The 22115-nt window shown below is 44.3% G+C and overlaps 1 protein-coding gene across 1 annotated transcript in view; it reads left to right on the forward strand.

Annotated features, from left to right (window-relative positions):
- The window catches only part of Dnah11 (dynein axonemal heavy chain 11), a 308279-nt gene that overhangs the window by 12662 nt on the left and 273502 nt on the right, over positions 1-22115 (forward strand). Inside the window, exons 6-8 of the mRNA XM_040742314.1 lie at positions 2374-2585; positions 9678-9914; positions 11714-11881. Coding sequence (XP_040598248.1) covers positions 2374-2585; positions 9678-9914; positions 11714-11881 — 617 coding nt within the window. The remainder of the gene's footprint in view (positions 1-2373; positions 2586-9677; positions 9915-11713; positions 11882-22115) is intronic.

The raw sequence follows: 22115 nt of genomic DNA on the forward strand, positions 1-22115 counted from the left end.
TCTTGTTACAGAGAAGGTTTATCTGGAAGGTGTATAAGGAGGGGAAGGCCTTCCCTCCTTAGCTGGTGTCCATGAAAGTCCTTAGTAGAGGTTTCCAGACAGCACCTGGGCTGTGTGTCATCTAGGGATCCACTACTCAGAATCTTCCACAGGTTGATTTCTGATTTCTTGGCTGACAAATGCCCAGTGTCACTGTGGATGTTTTGGTAAAGATTAGAGCCACAGAACAGAGAAACTGTAAGAAGGTGTCTAGCTAAAAAAATCTTTTTCATGTTTGTCCTCAGTGTTCTCCTTTAATCTATTCCAAAGATGACATTCCTCCCCACTTTCCTAACTTGTTCATTTATTTGTCAATATTGAAGCAAATACAGGTACATATGGTACTAAAGGGTGCATCTTACATTCAAAGCTAAACAAATATAACTGTTTTTGCATTTTGCTTGTTTCCAACATTACAACACATTTACCTTCCTGCGTGCCATTTGGAAGTAATTAAAATTCACTTTGAAATGTCCTTTTTATGTTTGCCTCCAAGAATTGTCTTTGGAAAGCTGGGGAGGGGTGGTTAGTGTCTCATTGGATCTGGATTCCCAGTTCTTGAAGCTTATTAGCCATTTGGAAGTTCCTGGGATTCTGGTTTCCCAATGGCCAAATTGCCCTTTCCAACCCTCCACTGGGGACTTTCTATGGGACACAGCACAGAGTTTCTCTCTGTCTACTATGGGACACAGGGCAGTGTTTCTCACTATAGTCATGGACCTAGGCTAGATGGTTCTTTGTTCTGACAGGTCATCCAGCTTCTATCTGTTAATAGCACCCTTCACTGCTACTCACTGTCCCCATCCCAACTGGGACAAACGTAAGTGTTCTTAGACACCCTCAAGTGGCTCCTGGAGGCAAACTCTCCTCTCGGAACCACTGGAAGGAGGTTTCATCCACACCCAAAGGCAGCGCCAAGCACCTTGCCTTGTACCCTCGATGAATAGAAGCAAGTGGCATTTTTCTTCTGTTAATATGGGATAACGTTTCCAATGAGTCCCAGGGAATCTTCCGAACATTGTGAGCATACAAACTGGAGATTTCAGTGGCTCAAACTTTTTAGTGACTCAAACCCATGCCCTACCTAGAAAGACCCACGCTGAAGACAGACATACTTAGTGCATGGGAAGGATACTTAACTGTGGTGCGGTTGTTTAATTTCTAAATTATCATCAATAAGCATACACTCATGTATGAGGGAGAAGAAATGGCCCAGAACCCTCTCTCTTCTCAAGGCCCTATTACTGGAGGGAAGGCTGAGTTGGCTTCTTATCAGATCTAGCAGTGGGTGTGAGAGACAAAAGCCAACAGAATTTTCTTGTTTGCCTTCAGCAAGAATCCTTGGGAATAGCCGCCAAAAAGTCAAGCTTAGCTTTGTTCTTCACTTTTATCTATCTGTCTGTCTGTCTGTCTGTCTGTCTATCTATCTGTCTATCTGTCTATCTGTCTATCTACCTATTTTGGTTTTATGAGACAGGGTTTCTCTGTGTAGCTTTGGAGCTTGTCCTGGCACTCGCTCTGCAGGCCAGGCTTGCCTCAATCTCACAGAGATCCACCTGCCTCTGCCTCCCAAGTGCTGGGATCAAAGGTGTGCACCGCTGCCACTGCCACCACCACCACCACCACCACCCGGCTTTTTCTTCACCTTTAAGTACAACCCACAACCAGCTTTGGGTGAGAGACAGTTTCAGTACCAAAGTGAGGCTCTTTCCTTACTCCCCTTCAATGCTCAACATGATTTTTGTCTGAGTAAAAGTCCCTATAAAATTAGTCTTCAGATAGTGCGAGCTTTGTGGCATTTAGATCAGTCGTGGTATTGTGCTATCATGCCTCCTATCTGGTTCCAAGCTTCTTTCATCACCATGCCTAATGATTTTAACCAGATCTTAGTGAACAACGTAGTAGAAGGCTCCCCTATTTGTTGCCCTAATTACGCATAGGAAACTGAGATGAGGTGGTGGCGGTGTGCCTGTCCCGTGCATTCTAGGTAAGCTTGGCATCCCAGCTGTGAGGTGGCGACCACACAGATGCTTCATCCCACAAGGTCTCCGTGGGATTGTCTAGCTCTCTTTAGACTCTGGGGTTCCCTGTGGGTCTTCAGCTACAATTACTCATGGTCTGTGAGTAACTAGACCAGCGCTCTCCAGGGAGGCTGAGTTACAAATGGGCAGTCTCTAGCCCTCCAGACTGCTCACTTGTAGACTGTAGGATAAATAACAGAATGGGAAACTCGGCAGCATTTTATGACTGCCTTGGGTGACAGTCTCTTTGGATTTGGAAAGTGTTTTTAATTTTTTGCTTTTCTAAAATGGACACTATGTTTCCATTTTCCAGCTCTTCTCGAGGCTCGTGATGTGGAACTTCACCTAAGACCTCTGAGGAGGCACATTCAAGGCCTCCAGGAGGCGGAATTCCCACAGACCCGAATGCTCATTGTCCCTTTGTTCCACACCATCTGTCTTATCTGGAGTCATTCCAAGTTTTACAACATTCCAGCTCGGCTTATAGTTTTACTACAAGAGTTCTGTAACCTCTTCATTGACCAGGTATGAAGCATTCACAATTAAGAACAATAGCGATCATTGCCTTCATTAACCCAATAATAACGAACAAACCCAGATGACAATGAGAAAGCCATTTCCCTTCCGTTTTTTTCAGACATGACTTGCGTCCTAGAAGTGGCCTAGAAATCATCTTACATGGTAGGCAGTCAGTTCTCGAAGTAAGTCAGCATCAAAGAACAAACTGTTTCTGGGTTTTGTTTAAACAGATTTAATTATTTATTTATTTTTTAATTTAATTTAAATTAGAGAAAAGTTTGCTTCACATGTCAATCCTTGCTCCCTGTCCTTCCCCTCCTCTCCCACCTCCCCTTCAACCCTCCCCTAGCCCCTCCACTCTCCAAGGAGGGTGAGACCCTTCTTGGGGGGGGGAATCTCGAAAGTCTGTCATATGATCTGGGCCAGGGCCTAGACTAGCCTCCCCCATGTGTTCAGGCGGAGACAGCATCCCCCACGTGGCATGGGCTCCCAAAGTCCATCTGGATGACAGGGCTGAATGCTGAATCATTGCCTGAGGCCCCAAAGGCTGCTGAAAACAAGTCTAGAGGTTAAACGAGTGTAAGGTAGCTTCGAGCCAAAGGCTGGTCATGGTTTGTTACTTTGTAGTTTCTCTAAGTTTCTATAGGCTGATGGGATAAAGCAAAAAGAAAAAAAAATTACTCAAAACCAATTATCCTTGAAAAAACTGTAATGGGATTATACGTAAAGAATTCTGATTCATTGTTTCTAAATTTGCTCCTTGCTCAGGCTGGGAGATGTCTTTTTGAAAATGATTGGACTACCCTCCCCACCCCCACTCCCATTGCCCAGCACCTTTGTATGTGAACTTTCATCCTGGCGTCCACAAACACGTGTCAACAATACCTAATAAGGATTCAGAGGTGCTTGGACACCATGTGGCCCAGTGATGGTTCTTCCTTCCTTCCTTCCTTCCTTCCTTCCTTCCTTCCTTCCTTCCTTCCTTCCTTCCTTCCTTCCTTTTTCTTAAATGACCTCTGAGGAATTATTAAGATTTATTATGGGTCATGTTCTGTCTGCATGTATGCCTGTGGCCAGAAGAGGGCACCAGACCTCATGACTGATGGTTTGGGAGCTATCATGTGGTTGCTGGGAATTGCACTCAGGACCTCTGGAAGAAAAGCCAGTGCTCTTAACCCCTGAGCCAGCTCTCCAGGCTCCATCCAGCAATTCTTAGTTGGGAGTGGTCACAGTTGTCTAGGGCTGCCATACCTAGATGTCCCAGGATGACAAGCAACATTAATAGTTTTTCTCATAGTGCTACTCTGCAGCTCTTTGTTTTGTAGGCAGCCAGCTTCTCCTTGTAAAGCAAAAGTCCTGTTGGATTAACAGTCTGATGTCTCACAGAGAAACCCTGTCTTGAAAAAAACCAACCAAACAAAAGAAGCCTGGTGTCTGTAACACAAAGACAGGAAAAACAATCCTGGGTAGCGCAGGCTGGCCTTGAACTTGCCGTGTAGATGAGGATGTTCTTCTTAAACTCCCTGTTCTGCCTTCCTTACTCTCCTGATTGTTAATATTGCACCCTGCTGGGGCCCACTCTTTTTAGTGTCATTTAACCTTAGTTATGTGCCAAAACCCTTAAGTCCATTTAGAGTCTTCAAGTTTGGGGATGACAGCAGATTCCACAGATGTGTGAACTCTAGAACTCCTACATGATGGTTCTCAGCTTTTCAAGCATTGCAGCCCTTTAACACAGTTCCTGGTGTTGAGAACCCCCAACCATGAAATTATTTTGTTGCTGCTTCTTAACTGCAATTTAGCTACTGTTATGAATTGTAATATAAATATCTGACATGCAACCCCTGTGATGGGGTCATTCGACCCACAGGTTGAGAACTAATTTTTCCAGAGCGTGTCATTGACTTGTTAATTGCCCCTCTCCTGTCTGCTTCTACAGGAATATATGGGAGGGTTTTGAACACACACCAACTGGATTCTAACCCACCCACTTAAAGGAAGTTGAATACTTCTCTGAGCTTCAGTTCCCCCAGTTAATGGTGTCATGGTGTGATTTCTCTCTTGTAGATGTTGCCATCCATACATTCTAGATAAAGAAGCCTAAACTTTGAGAGACTTGTCATGGTCAAAAGGTATACTAATGGCAAAAATTATGTCTATAAAAGTATATGAAAATAATTGAAAGATAGCAGCTGGGAGATAGAAGCAAGCTTGAATATTGATTAATTGGCCAATCAACAGTTAATTGGTTCGTGGATAATAAACTTATCAACAGTACAGTTTGTCCTTCAGTATCTGGGGGAATAAGCCCAGGTTATCAGGCTTACCAGCAGGTGCCTTTACCTGCTGATTCATTAAAGACACAACAGAAACAGTGTGGATACCAACACTGTAGGACCTACTAGACTACCAAGCCCAACATAAATATCTAGTATTTGCGTGTAACCTGTGCACACCATCCCGTGGGCTTTAAATCATCCCCATATTGCTTGAAATGCCCCATAGTACAATGCAAATGAGATGTAAATAGTCATTCTAATGTATTGCTCAGAGAACGGCGATAATGAAAGATCCCCTGTGCGCTCAGATGGGTTTTCAAAATGCATGCGATCCTCGGTTTTGAATAAGGAACCTGTAGGTGTGCAAAACTGATTGTATTTTACTTTAAAAGGCTTCTGTCACGGGGCTAGGCTCTCAAGGGTCCCCTAAGTCATACTCCTCGTTTTGCAGATAAGACGATCAACCAATGAGACAACTTAGCCAACGACACAAAAGTAGTTAGCAGCTCCTGGCTTGATCATGAACACGGCGTGTGTTGAACTTCTACCATACTTGTTTGCCTGACATTCTCTGCTGCCCAGTGCAAGGAGACAGACTGAGTGTTGCTTGTTTTCTGGGATGTTAAGGGTCCAGTGACTTTGTCTCGGGAGGCACTGCATGGATAGAAAGCTAATTGGCTGTGATAGACTCCATCCTGTGAGAGCCAGCCAAGAAGCACAGGAGTGAATACAGGGACGACTTGTCACTTTATATGTAGGCAATTAGGTGAGAGGGAAGCGGCTGCAACAGGAAGGCAACTGAGTTATCACCACAGACTTCTCAGCTTCCAAAATGTTACAGAAAGCATGTAGAAGAAGATATATCCCACAGCAAGAAAACAACTGCCTTGAAACTCACACCATGAAAGGGATAATTCCCAGTTACCTGTGAAGTGTTAGCAGTCATCATGTGGCCATTAATTGTGTGCCTAGCCTATACAGGGGAAACAACAGCTACAACTGGTAGAGTTAGGACCTGTAGGGTTTAAACATAAGCACACAAACGGATTTTTTCTTGCTGCTTTGCAAATGACGTAAAGTCAATGCTGCATGTAGAACTTTTGTGTTAATGGGGGGTGGGGAGGTCATACATCTTCATGAGAGAAACAGAAAACTTACTATGCAATCCGGCTTTCATTTCCAGTGCCCTTTGAGGCGTGGAGACATTTCTTTTTTTCGAGACAGGGTTTCTCTATGTAGCTTTAGAGCCTGTCCCGGAACTCACTCTGTAGACCAGGCTGGCCTCGAGCTCACAAGAGATCCCACCTGCCTCTGCCTCCCAAGTGCTGGGATTAAAGGTATGTGCCACTGCTGCCCAGCTATAGGGCCACTTTCCAAGCAGTCATAAAATGACCCTGTTGCACGAGTACATTTTGTTTTGACCAGTCACCACTGTCCCCTCCCAACTCCTCCCAGGTTTCACTTTCACATCTCACATCTGCCTGACATCTTCAGGTCATATGTGTATGAAATCTGCTGAATCCTGTCAGTGCTGTCTGCATACACAGGTATATAGGACTGTCCACCGTGGTATAGGCAACCTACCGGTAGCCCCATTCCTGAATAAAGCTGACTTTCTCTTTCCTGGCAGCCGTCCCCTACCTGAAGCTTCTTAACCAGGGATGGGGCCTTGTGAATCTCCCCTCTATGCTGGGATATTTACTAGATTGACTTTATACAGGTGTTGTGTGGCATCCAACGTTGTTGAGAGCTTATGAGCTCAGCGGCCTATTTTCAGCTGTCCTCCATAACCTCTGGCTTTTAGAATGGTTCTGTCCCTTCTCAGAGAACCATGGTCATGGCAACTCTTAAAAAAGGAAAACATTTAATTGAGGTGGCAGCTTACAGTTTCAGAGGTTTAGTCCGTTATCACCATGGTGGGGAGCGTGGGTGATGCAGGCAGATACGGCATTGGCTTCATCTTGATCAGATGCCAGCAGGAAATGGGCTGTGACACTGGGTGGTATCTTGAGTACAGGAAACCTCAAAGCTCACTCCCACAGCAATGTACTTCCTCCAGTAAGGGCACACCTGCTCCAACAAAGCCACACATCCTAATAGCAGCACTCCCTATGAGTCTATGGAGATGAGCACATCATAGTCACTTACTCTCTGCCCTTCCATGCTTTTTTTTTTAACAGTTGTCCATACTAAATTCTATCTACTGCAAAAGAAGCTTCTAATAAGGGGTGACCCCTGCACTAATGTGAGGGTCTTATGGATGAGTGTTTAGAAAGCTGTTTGCTGCTACTTATCAGGCTAGCAGAATGTTAGGAGTTTCTGCTGCAGGGTCTATGACCTCTGTAGCCACAGGTTCTCAGGCAAGGTTATGGTACCAGGTATGAGTTCCCTCCAGCTGAACAGGCCCTTAAATCTGATCAGGTGGCTTTTGGTTATCCTTAGATGTTGTGGGAATTTTGTCTGGGTTCCATTGCCGCTTTAGCCCCCAAGTAACACACGGGACGCATTATTAATTATGACGCTGTTGGCCGCTTGTTATGGTTTTCAATCAGCTAGCTCTGACTTAATCATTGACCCATAATCACCAATATACACTCTTATGAGGACTTGTCTTTTTGAGAACGTCAGACTTGTGTTCTCTCCTCCAGGGATCACATGTTGACTCTCTTGACTACATTTCCCAGAATCCTCCTAGACTCCTAGTCCCACCTATCTTGCTTCCCTGTTGGCCAACGGTGCTTGATTGACATATACACAGAAGGACCTCCCCATCACTCAGATGTTTGTATCACTGTTGCACCAATGGGCATTTCTTGCTGTGTGAGTCTTTAATGGAGTTCACAGGACTCACAACTGTGTGTGACTATGGGTACCTTTCTGTCAACTGCAGCCCATCTACCGCCTTGTACTAAGAAAGCTGACCACTGGGGAAGAGGCTTTTAGTTCCTTACCATCTTGAGTTTTCCAAGTCCTGTGACCAAAGGGCACGTGTCTTCAGCTATATGGGGTCTTACCATCAAGTTCTGGTGGGCAACCAAGTGCAGCGGCAATAGTTTTATTGCTTTGAGGGCTTGGGGACGGGGGGGGACACCCTTGACTAGCAACCTCTGGGGAGACATCTCTCACTCAGGACTGGGCTTTCTCTTTTGTAGTCTATAGTTTCTGGGAATAGCATTATTCCTCCATGCAAGGTAGTTACAATTAAACTCTATTTAAAAAATGTATTTTAGAAAGCTTACAAAAATAGTCATTTCCATATGGTTTTAAAAATTCTTCCTCTTACTTCTGCTTTACCCCTCCTGCCCCCTCCCTACTTAATCCTCTGCTCTCCCATTACCCCCTCTTTTCTCTTTCATACCTCTACACTCTACCCCTCCTTTTAAGCTTTTTCCATGCCCTCCCCCTCAATGGACCCCTTGGAGTCTCCTGGAATCTTTTTCTCTTAAATCCTCTCACGCTATGCAGTGTCATTCTTGATGGTGTGGTGGTGTTTCTTGCAGACAATGCGAAGATGGGTTCCGTTCCTCAGTCCATTCAGTTATCTTGTCTTTTGGTTGGGGAGCTGGTGCCATGGAAACTCGAAGTTATTGCGGAAACGGGTGTGTTGGCCGATGCCAGTTTGTTGAGCTTGTGCTCTCCATCCTGCTTTGTACGCCAGTTATTATGATGCCATTCGTCTTCCTCTCAAAGACTCTTGGCCATTGCTTATTCTTTTTTTTTTTTGGTTTTGTTTTGTTTTTATGAGACAGGGTTTCTCTGTATTGTTTGGGAGGCTGTCGGACCAGCCCGGCCTCGAACTCACAGAGATCCGCCTGCCTCTGCCTCCCGAGTGCTGGGATTAAAGGCGTGTGCCACCACCGCCCGGCCCATTGCTTATTCTTTCTTCAGTGCCAAGTATTCCTTCTAGCATTTTCTGCAGGGCTGGTCTGGCAGACACAATTTCTCTTGACTTAGTTTGTATCCTCTAAAACTGTTGTCTCCAGCTTAGTTTATTCCTGATCTCTTTGTGTCCGGTTTGGGTGTCTGTTCATTTCCTCTTTAAGTTCTGAAGACTCGCTAGTCTGATCAATTCTTTATTGCTTTTGTCCCTCTCCCTCCCATCTGCTTTAAAAAGAAAAAAACAGGTTCACGAGGCATAGCTCAGCTCCATCATGCGTCCTATGGTGCTTGCTGCTTATGCTTGCCCAGCAAAGAAGTATGGTGATGGGAAAGAATGCCCAGAGACAGACCCCACACAACTAGCTCTTTTGACCTTTTCAAGTGACGCCATAACACCAGCCGTGTGACGATGCCACCATAGCACCAGCCGAGTGACCACCCTCTGTGTGCTGATGGATGCGGGAATCTGATTGTCCAGAATATTGGCTGGTGGGAAGTCTGTGCAAAGTCACTATTGTCATTCCTGTGAGACGCAGTAAGAGTGTAGTCTCCATTAGAATGTCTACATCTGGAAGCGGTAGCCTCTCCTCACATTGTTCACATGTGACAGGATTTCATCAAAGCCAATCTCCTACATTTCTAGAGTTTTTGATTTTGTTTTTCGAGGCAGGGTTTCTCTGTACTGCTTTGGAGCCTGTCCTGGAACTCACTCTCTGTAAACCAGGCTGGCCTCAGACTCACAGAGATCCACCTGCCTCTGCCTCTTGAGGGCTGGGATTAAAGGTGTGCATTGCCAACTCCTGGCGAGTCTGTGCCTTTTGTTTCAGCAGAATTGTTTGCTTGGTTCTAGAAATTGTGATTTAAAATGCTTAACTCAGATGGTTGCAATAAAAAAAAGGAAATACATTTTTGATCACGGTTCCTTTTGATTCTATCCTAGGCAAGAACGTACCTGTCACCTGAAGATCTTTTGAAGGGAGAAATTGAAGACGCACAGGAAAAGGTGCAGGTGGCCATTGGTATCTTAAAGACCTTCCAAAATTCCTTTTTCAAGTCTAGAAAACGATTGGCAGGCGGCTCCTTCACGGGAAACACGGAGCGGAGACCCTGGGATTTCCAGTCTCAACTGGTGTTTGGCAGATTTAACAAGTTCCTTGACCGGCTGATAAAAATAGAGGTATCAGTTTATCTAGTCACATGTGGGTGAGGCCAAGAAGCTAGTAGCTTGTCATGTGACTCATGTATTGCAGGTGGGGGGGTTGGGGAGAGGCCTGCACTAAGGAAGGAAGAGAGGGTTGGTTCACAGGCTTTAGCTCTGTGGCTTTTAAAAAAATTCCTTTCCTCCCCCTCCCCACCTCTCCTCCTTTCTTTTCTATGGCACTGGGCACTGGGGGTCACACCCGGCCTTGCACGTATACCTGGTAAAACCTCGACACTGACAGTGCACCCCTGGCTCTCTTGAACTAAGTGGCCCAGGCTAGTCTTGAACTCTATCCTTCTGCCTCTTCCTCCCAAGTGCTGGGATGACAGGAGTGTACTACCACACCCTACTTTTTTATTCTTATTTTTTTTTATTGTCATTACACGAGAGTAAGTGAATCTCTTTACCTGTCAGTGACTAGACATAATTTCCCAGGTGCCTGTGGGAAATTATTAAACAGGAAGCTGTAAAGGATGGTTCACCCTTCATGTAAGTGCTGAAAAAGAAATGCATGAAACTTGAAAGTAAAATTTCATGCTTGAAAACCCACTCGATAATTTTAGAGTATCACTGTGTCATTTCCCCTGCCTAAAACACTCTCTCCATTTATGACAAGGTCCCACTATACAGCCCAGACTGCCCCAAATCTCTACTTCAGAGTCCTGATCCTCTTGCCCAATCCCCTAATGCCTGGCATTCACACTACCATATAAACAGATCCATTTAGACCACTCACAAGTAGATAAGGTAAGTGCCACAGAATTGGTTAGCAAAATCACTACACTCATAAGACTAACAACACGGAAATTTTACGCTGTATACAGAGCTTTGAATCACGGTTTTCTGTGTATGGGTGTTTTGTCTGCATGGTCAGTTCTGCACCGCATGTGTGCAGTTCCTGCAGAAGCCAGAAGAGGGCACAGGATCCCCCTGGAACCCGAGTTCCTTTTCCTTGTCGGGCACCCCATGGATGCCGGGGAATCTTAACTCAGGCCGTCTAGAAGAGCAGTCAAGGTTCTTAACTGTTGAACCCCCTCTCCAGTCCTGTGTGTAAATATTAAAAAGAGAGATCAAAACCCTAAAATGTAAAAAATTGAATGCACAAACTTTTGAGTCTATCAACGTAGGCTTCTTTTGGGCTGATGACAGTGCCTTCTTTTCAAGTTGTAGAGTTTTTTTTTTGGTTGTTGTTGTTGTTTGTGTTCTGTTGTTTGTTTTGTTTTTGTTTTTTGTAGATGTTTACATTTTATCAGTTATGCAAGATTTTTCTGGGTTTCTTTCAAAACCGGAGATTTTTTGTGAAAATTCTAATTGTCCATCAGCCTGAATGCCACTCAAGTCTCTCAAACACCTAAGGGTGATTTGCCTCTTCCTTTGTAGACAGCCTCCCATTTTTTCCTTCCAGTCACGGTGCTGGATCACTGCAAAATGAAGATGGCCTTGGTTAGGAATGCTGGGTATCATCCAGGGATCTGTCTACTTTACTCTTAGGATCGCACTCAGGTTCATGTGTACACGGCGCACCAGGTGCCGTCTCTCCACTGTCAGGTACCTTTCGGTGATTAAAAAGTTGGTTTTTTAATGGAGTGCGGTTTTTAAAAAAAAAAAACCAGTCTTTGGCTTGTGTTTAATGTAATCAGCAGTATTTGTTCTCTGTGTTGTAAGCGTCCATTAACCCCCGAGTGTTTGAAAATGTTTGGATTGGAATCTTTTAGAAAAATCTCCTTTGTTGCTGATTATGATGGGAAGGTCTTTGCTTATTTTTTTTTCCAAAGGACGTGTTTGTCACCATACTGGAATTTGAAAAACTGGAAAGACTGGAGTTTGGTGGCACCAAGGGATCAATCCTAAATGCACAAATCCGTGCGATGAGCGAAGAATTCATGGAGTGCTGTAAAGTTTTCCGACAGAGCGCTTATGACCCATCCGACTGCGATGACATGGTAATAATACGCGTTTTCCTTTTAACTTTCCTTCACAAAGGGAGTCAGAACATGGTGATGGTGCAGGCTGTCCAGGCAGACCTTTGTAGGACCCAAAGATGTTATTAATGACTCTCTTCTGTTCTCCTGGCTCCTTGTTAAGATCAGGGGCCAGATCTGAGCTTTCAATTCGGAGCTCTTAGACAACCACTGGCCTCAGTATGGGTCAGTTTCTTGTGAATATCAAAAAGGAGTTTCTGTATTCACACATATGGATCTGCTTGTTCAATGTCCATGTAACTTACATGCTTTATTTTAAACTTTTTCTGTGTAAATTTTGGCCTGCTGAAACTTACCATCATTGAATCATTTTTACTAACATGCATATTATTGTCATCGTCATTTCCGTTATTTGTAGTTATTAGTAATTTCATATTTTGAGCTCCAGAAATCGGGGGAAGGTTTCAGATTCAAGCTGCTTTCAGTTTCCATCCCTCTGAGCAAGCTTGTGTCGGGTGGGGAGTTCGTTCCCCGTGAGCCTTTCTCCAGCTCTAAGATAAAGAACTTTTTATGTGATTGGCCAAAACCAGAAACCCAAGTTTAAAAAAGAAGAAAAATTTATAGTTTACCTTTTAAAAAATATGGAATATAAGTTTATTCACTCTTGTGTATATATTTTTCAAATCAATCTCTGAAAACTCAGAGTGCAGTTATGTCAACTTCGTAAGGGTGTGGTTAGCAAACCTGATCCTTCTGAAAGTCCAGTGACTTTGGGGGAAGTGCAGCTACTGTGAGCAAGATGCTGCCACAGTCAGTGGCCTTCTAGAATGTACGGAAAAGTAGGAGGAATGCAGTAACAATTATTCCATGCTCGTCCCTAGAGCCACAGCAGGCACTGGGAAAACGTTCAGTTTGGGGGGGCGGGGAGGGGTAGGGAGGCGGGGGGGGGGGCTGTCCTGGGAGCCAGGAGCTCAGCCTACCCGATGATCTTGTGGAGGACTGTGCGACCCTGGAAGAGCGGCCAGCATTCTTCACGGCCGAGCCATCTCTCCAACCCCTCTCTTCTCCCGTGAAGGCGTGTCTTGATCAGTTTCAGTTTTCTCAGTGTATTGCATCAGGTAATCACTTTGGGGGGGCTGAAGAGTTGGCCTGACTGGTTCAGAACACTTGGTTGCTCCTCCAGAGAACTGGGTTTAGTTCTGGTCATCCACACAGCAACTCACAACCCACCCGTGGCTTCGGTTCCAAGAGATCTGATGTCCTTTCCTGGCTCCCCTGGGGACTGCACCCCTGGGGACATACATGCAGCCCTGTCTTTTTTTCATTATGTGGTGACCCATTTGAATTCCTTTCGTGAATGGGTACACGTCAGAATGTGTGTTCTTTAGGAAGCGTCTAAGGTAGTAGGTTTTCCACACGTCTTTCATAAGACCTTTATTTTTAGCTGGTCCTCCCCCACTCCCGTAACCTGCACTCCTGTCCCTCCCCCCCATTTGATCCTTCTATTCTTGTTTCCCCTAAATCTCTTCATAACACCGTGTTCTCTCTCCCCTTTCACGGGAGATGCCCTCTTCCCTATGGGTACTTACAGCTACCTAGCCTCTGTGGTTATTCTGATCGAAACACACACATATCTAAAGTTTCAAAGCTAGCATCCACATGGAAGAGAAACATGAAATATCTATCTTTTTAAGTCCGGGGTTACCTCGCTCATGATAATTGTTCCTAGTTCTGTTTACTTGCAAATTTGCGTTTTTTTTCTTAACAGCTGAATGACACTCTAGCTTGTGTCAAGTTGATACAAAACTAACCAGTGTACCCCCTACACTCTTCTTTTGCTTTTCCTCTGTCCTGTCTTCTAATTTATACAGGTTTCTCTCTTTTTTTAAAAGTCATTTAATGCTTTTCATGTATCTTGTTTGTTTCTTTTCCAAATACCTCTAATTTAAAATGCTACTAATTCTTTTGGGCAGGTAACATTTGCAAAAAATTTAGCTTCATTCTCACTGCACAGCCTTTATATAAGTGTAATATTTTGGGAGCCTGAGGTCAGAGAGTTTGACACCAGACAGATTGGCACAGCAATTCTGTCTAAAAAAACAAACCAATCTTTGTTAAAATGATTCCAACATTATTCCTCCTCAAAGGTACCTCTGTAATGAGTGTCCTGTAAAATGCCTCAGAAAGATTGTTGCAGATAATGACACACACCCCTGCTCATTTTTTGTTCTGTTTTTTCACAGAGTGCCTCCAACACACAATGTAACCATCTTGTTCCTAACAGTGTATTTTGGCAGCTTTTGAGTGCTGCTATAATTATATTTCTGCTTTCCTTTTCCCCCCCACAATTGCACACTATTCAGTAAACTGTGGAATTTATTGAGTAGCTTGTGTTATTTTATACTATTATTCGGAGTAATAGATAGGGTTGTTCAACAATTTAGCTAGAAATTTCTGCTTCTAAAAAGGTTTGGATATCTATATCTATATATCTATATATCTCATGTTAAATGCAATTAAGATCTTAGCCATCACACACACACACACACACATACACGAGATAAGAGGAGGAGGAGGAGGAGGAGGAGGAAGAAGAAGAAGAAGAAGAAGAAGAAGAAGAAGAAGAAGAAGAAGAAGAAGAAGAAGAAGAAGAAGAAGAAGAAATCATATTGGCCAAGAACCCCAGAACCCAAGAAACAATATGGAAGCAAGGTCCTTGGGTTTTCATAGTGTAAAAAATAGTCAAGAATTAGAAACATATCAGCAACCTAGACATGCCAGTAGGCACACACCATTGATCCCTATAAAAACCTGATTGTGTTCTAGCCAAGGGAGGGGGGAGAGAGGGCGCCCCTTGAAAAATACAAAACTTAGAAGCATCTACATTCTAGCCAGGCACCAAGGAAGCATCAGTATCCCACCACTACCACTCCAGGAAGGCTGGGTAGGAGCTCTAAACTACCAGGTAGGTAGACATCCAATTACTTTGTCCCTCATCCCTGCTGGGTGGTGTTCAAGGTGACTAAGAAGGAGCCGTGGTCTTCATGCCTGCTGGCCAGGACAGACCCCTCCTCTTCATGATACTTGTGGAGACCATATGGAAATCTGATATTTTTTGTTTGATTTTTGCTTTTTTTGCCTCACCTGGTAGACCCCCATGTCAGAAGGGTGGTATTAGAGGAAGCCTGAGGGCTTTCACACATGTGGCATCCATAGAGCCCACACAGGGAGTTGGACCTCCTAGTCTGGATGTAACCGTAACCAGGAGACATTCTACCCTTGTGCATTTGGAGGGTCCCAGGGGGAGAATCTGGACCTGTGTCTCCACCTGACAGTAAGGGAGGTTTATGGTTCACAATCTCAACATTTGGCATTGTCTGGATATCAGTTGAGGAGTACTCACTATACTGTGAACCGGGAAGATCTCAGCTGATAAGGTGAGCTGCACTGGTGGTAGAGACATTGGAACCATCTGACAGTGACTGCTGTTTTGGAGGCAGAGTTCCTGCGCTGTTCCATAAAACTACGCTGTGGTGTCCAACTCCCAAGCCCAAGTGACTCTGACCTCAGGTTCTCAAGTGCTGGGCTTACACATATGCATCACTATGCCTGTTTTTTAAATTAAATCTTAAAAACCAGAAGTGAGGAAAAAAGAATGACCCCCTACCTGTATGTAGGTGAGTAAGTTTGATTAGTATATTTCTTGTTAGAAACCACAGACGTTAGAATGCACTGGGCAAAAGCGGTTTTGAGAAGGAACTGTAAATCCAGGGTTCTCTGCCCTCAGCAACAAAAGGGAAACCGAGGGATAACCAGATGAAGAAAAACTAAAAGAATGTTGCCAGCAGACTGACCTTAAGAGAATGAGGAAGGAGCTTTGTACTCCGGAAAGGATGCCGTAGACGGATGGATATAATGTGTGCTACCGTAGGTCTTCCTCCTCTACAGCCTTCTAAGTTATGCTTTGAAGTGGAAGTAAAAAGTTATCACTGCTTTGTTTTTTGGTGTTAGAGAGTGAACCTAGGGCCTCATAGCTGCTAGGCGATTGCCCCAGCCCTGAGATATTCTGAACCCAATTCCACTTCTAAATGTACTTACAGAATATATTTAAGACAATTATACTATGAATGGAGGAAGGAAAGGAGTCAGAAGCATTGCCCTGTTCAGTGGCATGAACATTTCTCCAGTGTCCTCTTCTGGAAATTTTATGGTTTTCACGGCTGCAATCAAGGCTTTAATCGACTTTGAACTAATTCTTAAGTGTTATGAGGGTCCAAGTTGACTCCGGCAAAAGGATAATCAATCCGTCTCCCTAGCAGCATTTGTTGAAGGGGCTGTTCTTGCCTTACTGAGTGGTTTTGCACCCTTATCCACAATTACCTGATTATATGTATGAGAGTTTATGTCTGGGCTTCTTATGCTGTTTCGTTGATCTATATGCCAGCACTACTATTGATATCAATATTGTAGACTTGTAGGCTTTCTTACTAGAAAGCATAAGGTTGCTACCTTTGGAAAGATTTGGTCAGACCTTGAGGACAGAATTTTTTAATTACTGCAAAGGCATCACAGAGATTTTTCGTAGGGGTTAGATTGGTAGGACGGATTGTTTTGGATAGCGTGGTCCCTGCAATGACGTTAAATCTTCTGGCCCATGTTAAGTGGGATATCTTTCTACCAATCCCTCCTTTAATTGTTTACAGCAAACTATTTTATTGCTTCTGGTATATAAGTCTTTGACTCCCAGGTCAAACTGACTGTGAAGTATTTTACTCTTTTTAATACTGCTGTGGATGGAATTGTTTTCTTACTTTTTAGGACTGGTCATTGCTAGTATATCTAAATGCAAATGTTTTTTTTTCTCCCTGTGTATATATGTTTACGTGTCTTGTCTGTATAGGAGCATACCCATTGGGGGGTGGGGAGGGAGGTCAGGGGTCAACCTCCTGTGGTTGTTCCCCAGGCTCCACGTTCCTGGAGCTTGAGAGCTCAGGCTGGGCTTGCTGGCCAGTGAGCCCCAGGAGCCTCCTGGGTTAAAAGCATGTGCCACCACACCAGGCTTTATTTATTCAGGCCTTAGGGAAGGAACAATGATTCTCATGTTTGTACAGGAAACAACTGTTTTACTGACTGAGCCCTCCAGTCCGTAACTGGTGTTGTGTACGGACTTCTCACCCTGAAACCTTGCTGAGTTTGTTTATTGACTTCTTAGGTTTGCAGTCTTGAGATAAAAATCATGTCACCTGTGAATAGGCATGAGTACTTTCCAATTTGGATGCTTTTTTGCTTTATATGCCTAATTGCCCTGACGAGAGGTCCCAATGCTGTATTGAATTAGAGTTGGGCATTTGGGTCTTGTTCTTGACTTCAGAGAAGAAGGTTTACCCCATTCATCTTTGGGGGTGATGCTAACCAATCAGTGCTCACAGGAGGCCAATGCTGGGGGACCTTCAGTTCCGTTCTTATTTCATCCAACGTTTCTCTCACGAAAGGGTGATGAATATTGAGATTCTGCCTCGTGAGGTCCACTCCCCACTCTTGTTCTCTTAATGTGCTATATTGTGATAGGCTTTTTTGGTATGTCAAACCATCCTGCTGTTATGGAATATTCCCCTGGACCACTGTTTGTAGTTCTTCTAATATACTGCTGAATTCTATTTGCATATTGTCTCACCATTCATGAGGAACACTAGTTTGAAGTTTCCTCTCCTTGAATTATCTTTATCTGACTTCGGGATCAGAGCAACGCTTATCTAGTAGAGTGAGTCAGCAAACTTGAGAAGGCTTGGTCTTAATTCTCCTTTAAATACTCATAGTAAGACCATCTGGCCTTGAGCTTCCTCCTGTTGGATGTTCTTTACTTACGTGTTCTCCTTACTAGGTTTGGCTTTTCTGATTTGATCTTGTTAGACGGTGAGTCTCTAGGAATATGTCTTTTTTGTCTGGGTTGCCCTTCCTTCTCCCCAGCCTCCCTGAAAGTCCCGCTATGTGGGCCCAGGTTGACTTGCTCCTTAACCTTCCTCCCTCTGCTGCCACGTGCCGGGCTCACAGACATGCACCACCATTCACTTCTAGCTACTTGTTTTCTAATTTTGTGCATGCTTATTCATAGTACTGCTCTGCAATCGTTTTCACTTCCAGAAAATAGCTTTCATTTTGTGATTGAGTATTGAGTATTCAGAGAAAACTGACTTCGAGAGACTTAACCCAGAGAGAAGTTGTCAGTCTTTTGAATTGATGTCTTTGGATCACTTTTATTTCATGTAACTAAAGCGTTGCATTTCGAAGAATCAACATTTCCTTTGGCGGTGTGCCTCACATTGTACTTAGCTCTCTTGGCTTGCTTATCTTGTGATTTTTTTTTATCCTCTGACCTACCTCTCCCCACTTCCTCCCACCTTCCCACAATAACCCAAATCCATGTATAGTGAGATCAGACAGTAGTTTCCTTTGCATTAGACTCATTCCGCTTGCACGGTATCCCCTAGGGGTGTCTTATGTCATGACAAATGACAAGATTTCCTTTTTTTTTTCCTAAGCAGAGTAACATTCCATTTTATATAAACTCTCTCTCCTCTTTCTCTTTCCCTCCCCCTCGTGTGTGTGTGGGTGTGTGGGTGTGGTTTAATCCATTCACGTGCTGACCAGCATTTACATAGTTGCACATCCTAGAGCGTGAGTTACCTGCCCTGAACTTCCTACAACTGTCTTTCTGAGGTGATTTTCATCTCAGTTGAAGGTAGACTCGGGTGAAGGATCACAGAGTTATAGAGTTCTTCTATTTTCACATTCTTCAAGACCTTGCACTTGTTCCTACAGTGGTTATAACAATGGGCATCTCTCTCCAGTACAGAGAGTACATAGACCACACCAAAGGGGATTTGACCTCGGGGTGTAAAGCAGGTTCAGTATTTGGTGCAAATTTGAAACTGATATTATCGTTTACAACTTAACCCTCTTGGTTAAAGGATACGCAATAGCAGAGATTCGAAATAAACAGGCCAAGATCTAACCGCAACACCTGTGCTGTAAGGTGTCAGTTGTATGGGATTTAGGATTTAAAAATAACTGAAGTGTGTGTGTGGGGGGATTGCGCTAATCACTCCAGAAAGCAAAACTGATGAAGTTTAATGCTCATTCATGTACCTCACCCTCTGTGCCACCCAGCCCCACTAGAAGGGCAGGGGCAGAGAGGGTAAAGAACTCCAGTCAGACCTAAAGCACAGGCACTTAACAGTTACAGACTTCCTCAAGTCCTGAACACACAAATGTCACTGCCTGAAAAGCAGGGATTCAATGGATACCTTAAAATTAACTGGTTGGGAACTAAGGTTTTTCCCAGCCCTCAGGCCACTCTTACCGTCTTCAGCTCTCCAGATGTCACAGATAATCGGCTTCTTAGGGCAAGTGCTCAGAGTCATCCATAGTTCCATTCATTTCCTCTGAGTTTGCCTGGGAAGGATGTCCACAGCCCATTTCTCACCTGGACCACTGCTTTTCCTGAAAGCTGTTCCTCTCTGGCCTGTTTTGACTCCATTAATTTATTCTCCGTGGAGCAGCTTGAGAGCTTTTTACACGCTTACTCAAATCATGGCTTTTCTCTAATTAAAACCTTTTGATAGCTTCCCAGGATGCTAATAAAGGCAATTTTGTACTTCCCAGAATATAGAAACTTTTTAAAAAAATTGATTCCTGAGTCATACTAGCTCACCACTTACTATCTAATAAATACTTACGGGGAAACAGCTATGAGCTGGGAGCTCCATGAAATATTAGTACTATCACTGTGAAAAAATAAGTCTGGTTTGTTAGCCTTATTGACTCAGAATCCCGGGGAGACTGTGGGTAGGCGATTTACGATACAGCATGGTTAGTGCCGGGGCATAAAATTAGAGCCTTGTTCCAGAGGTGAAAACGCACAGAGATCTGTAACTTAAATAGGAAGCAAGGGAGAAGTTGGTCGAGGCAATTAGAGATGGCAGATGAGGCTACCTCCTAGCGTGAGAATGCTAAGGTAGTGTCTGAACACCTTAGCAGTCAGTGAGGTCCCAGCCATACAGGGCCTAGAGAGCCGTGCTACTATTATGCTATTTTAATAAATTCGGATTATTTAGGGAGATGATAATTCACAGGAGTTTTACTCAGAGTGACATAGATCGCTTAGGCCGCATCTCGGAGGATGGTTAGATGTGTTAAATATCAGCATAGATGAACAGCTAATGGTAACTGTGAGGGACTTGCTGGAGTAGACGGAGAGACAGCCAGCCAGGGATCTTTTAAGAACAAAGATGGCTAGCATGCGTCAAAGGGGCTTCCCAAGTTGGGTTTATAAAAAGAGCAACTTAGAGACAGAGACAGAGACATCAATGGATTCAGATTTGTCTAAGTGTGAATTCTCTGTGGCAGTGTCTTTGTATAAAAAGTATGTTCGTGTGTGTGTGTGTGTGTGTGTGTGTGTGTGTGTGAGTGCACGCTCTAACCCCTGTTCATGGCTGTTGTTCATCCATTAGTGGGTTCTGGGGATCAAACTCAGGTCCTTGCTTTGCAGAGCCAGCACCTGATTCACTGAGCAATCCCTCCAGGCCCTCCCTGCTGGATTCACTAAGGGACAGATCCCTTGTGGGTCTATCTGAATCTGGGTAGGGTGTTGTTCATTGTCTCTAAGGGTTGAGTGGTTAAGGATTGTGGACTCTGTACTCTGTTTCTATCCTGAGAAGAGGGGCGTATGAGGCATGTTAAAACTTGTTGGGAAGTTGTGTTTACTTCCAAGTGAGTGATCTTGAGTGGAGAGGCTGCTCGGCTAGGATTCAGGAGTCTTAACTCCATCCTCTTGGTGTTAAATGTAATGCTGTGTTTTGTGACGGTGTCCAGAACTCCACCACAAGATGCTCTTTCCATTCCAAGTGAAACTCATCGTAAGGGACCTGCTCGGTGTTCTCAGAGTCCAAGTGAAACTCAACATAGGGAACCTGCTCAGTGTTCTCAGGGAGTCGGGTGCCTTGTAAACATGAGGCATTTATTTCTCGCTGTTCTAGAGCCTGGGATGTCCATGACGAAGGCACCAACTGACAGGGTGGGGGCAAGGGCTGCCCTCAGCCTTCAGGACCCACCAGGTCCTCATGTGTGGCCATGGGTGAGCGTCTCTCTTATACATTTTTAAGAGGGCACAGGTCCCATTCAGTCAGAAGAAGCCTGCCCTCTTTTCGTCACTTCTGAGATCACTACTCTTCTTCGTACGTTTGGATTCCATCATGGAATCTGGGGCAGCAGAAACCCTGAGACCGTTTCAGGTACATTTCTTCACAGAAGCCAGCCTATAGGGCTGGTACTTTATGTATAATGGTGCAGTTTACATATTAAATACTCCTGTAATTGAATGCTTAAAATAAAGTTTTTAAATAGAAGAATATCAGGTTGCAAACTACCTCCCCAACAAAATTAAATTTATTTTTCATAAATGGGTCCATATAATAAAATTATTCAGTGACTGCACATGCCTAGTATCTTTTACACTAATGGTCAGTGGCATGAGAAAGAAAGTTCACAATTTTATTGGGTTTTCACAATCATCAGCTCTAAGGAGTGTGTTTGGAATGCAAAAAAAAAAAAAATGCACCTTGCTACCTGACTTTGGAAAAGCAGTTACCAGCTTCCACCACTTATTGTCAAGATTGAGTTAATGTGAGGCCCTGATAACAGAACTAAACAGACCTAGCTGTGGGTACGACTGACTGTTATTTGTTGATTTTGTTGGTGGACGAATGGATTTGTTGGTGCTAAGCCTGATTGGGAAGCCTGGGCATAACGATGGCTGTGGATCCCCAGGGACAGCTTCCCTGAAGGCGACTGTGGCTGGGAAGACAAAGCTGTAGCCGTCAATTCCTTCCTTCTAGTCACAGGGCAGGCGTGGGTGGGTGGGGCGTGTGGGGCGTGGGTGGCTCTGCACGAGGAGGAAGCAGGGATTGTCAGCTGCATGTTAATGAGAACCTGGAAGACACACAGGAGTATTTCCCCTTCTGTCGCTCCTAAAGCTTTCTCACGGAGGAGTGGCTTTCGGTCCTTAACCTTGATGGCACAGTGTTTTCACGGGCAGGTTTTCCATTCCACAAGTGAAGCATTCTGTGGAGCTTACAGACGAGACACACGTTTCTAATAGAGACGCCCCGAGAAGCTGCGCTCTTTTATTTGTGATTGAGATTGAGGGAAGAAGACAGACACCCTGATGCCCACATCCACGTGCGGGGCCACAGTACCA

This window comes from Mesocricetus auratus, unplaced genomic scaffold (genome assembly GCF_017639785.1).
Source record: "Mesocricetus auratus isolate SY011 unplaced genomic scaffold, BCM_Maur_2.0 Super-Scaffold_15014, whole genome shotgun sequence".
Lineage (NCBI taxonomy): Eukaryota > Metazoa > Chordata > Mammalia > Rodentia > Cricetidae > Mesocricetus > Mesocricetus auratus.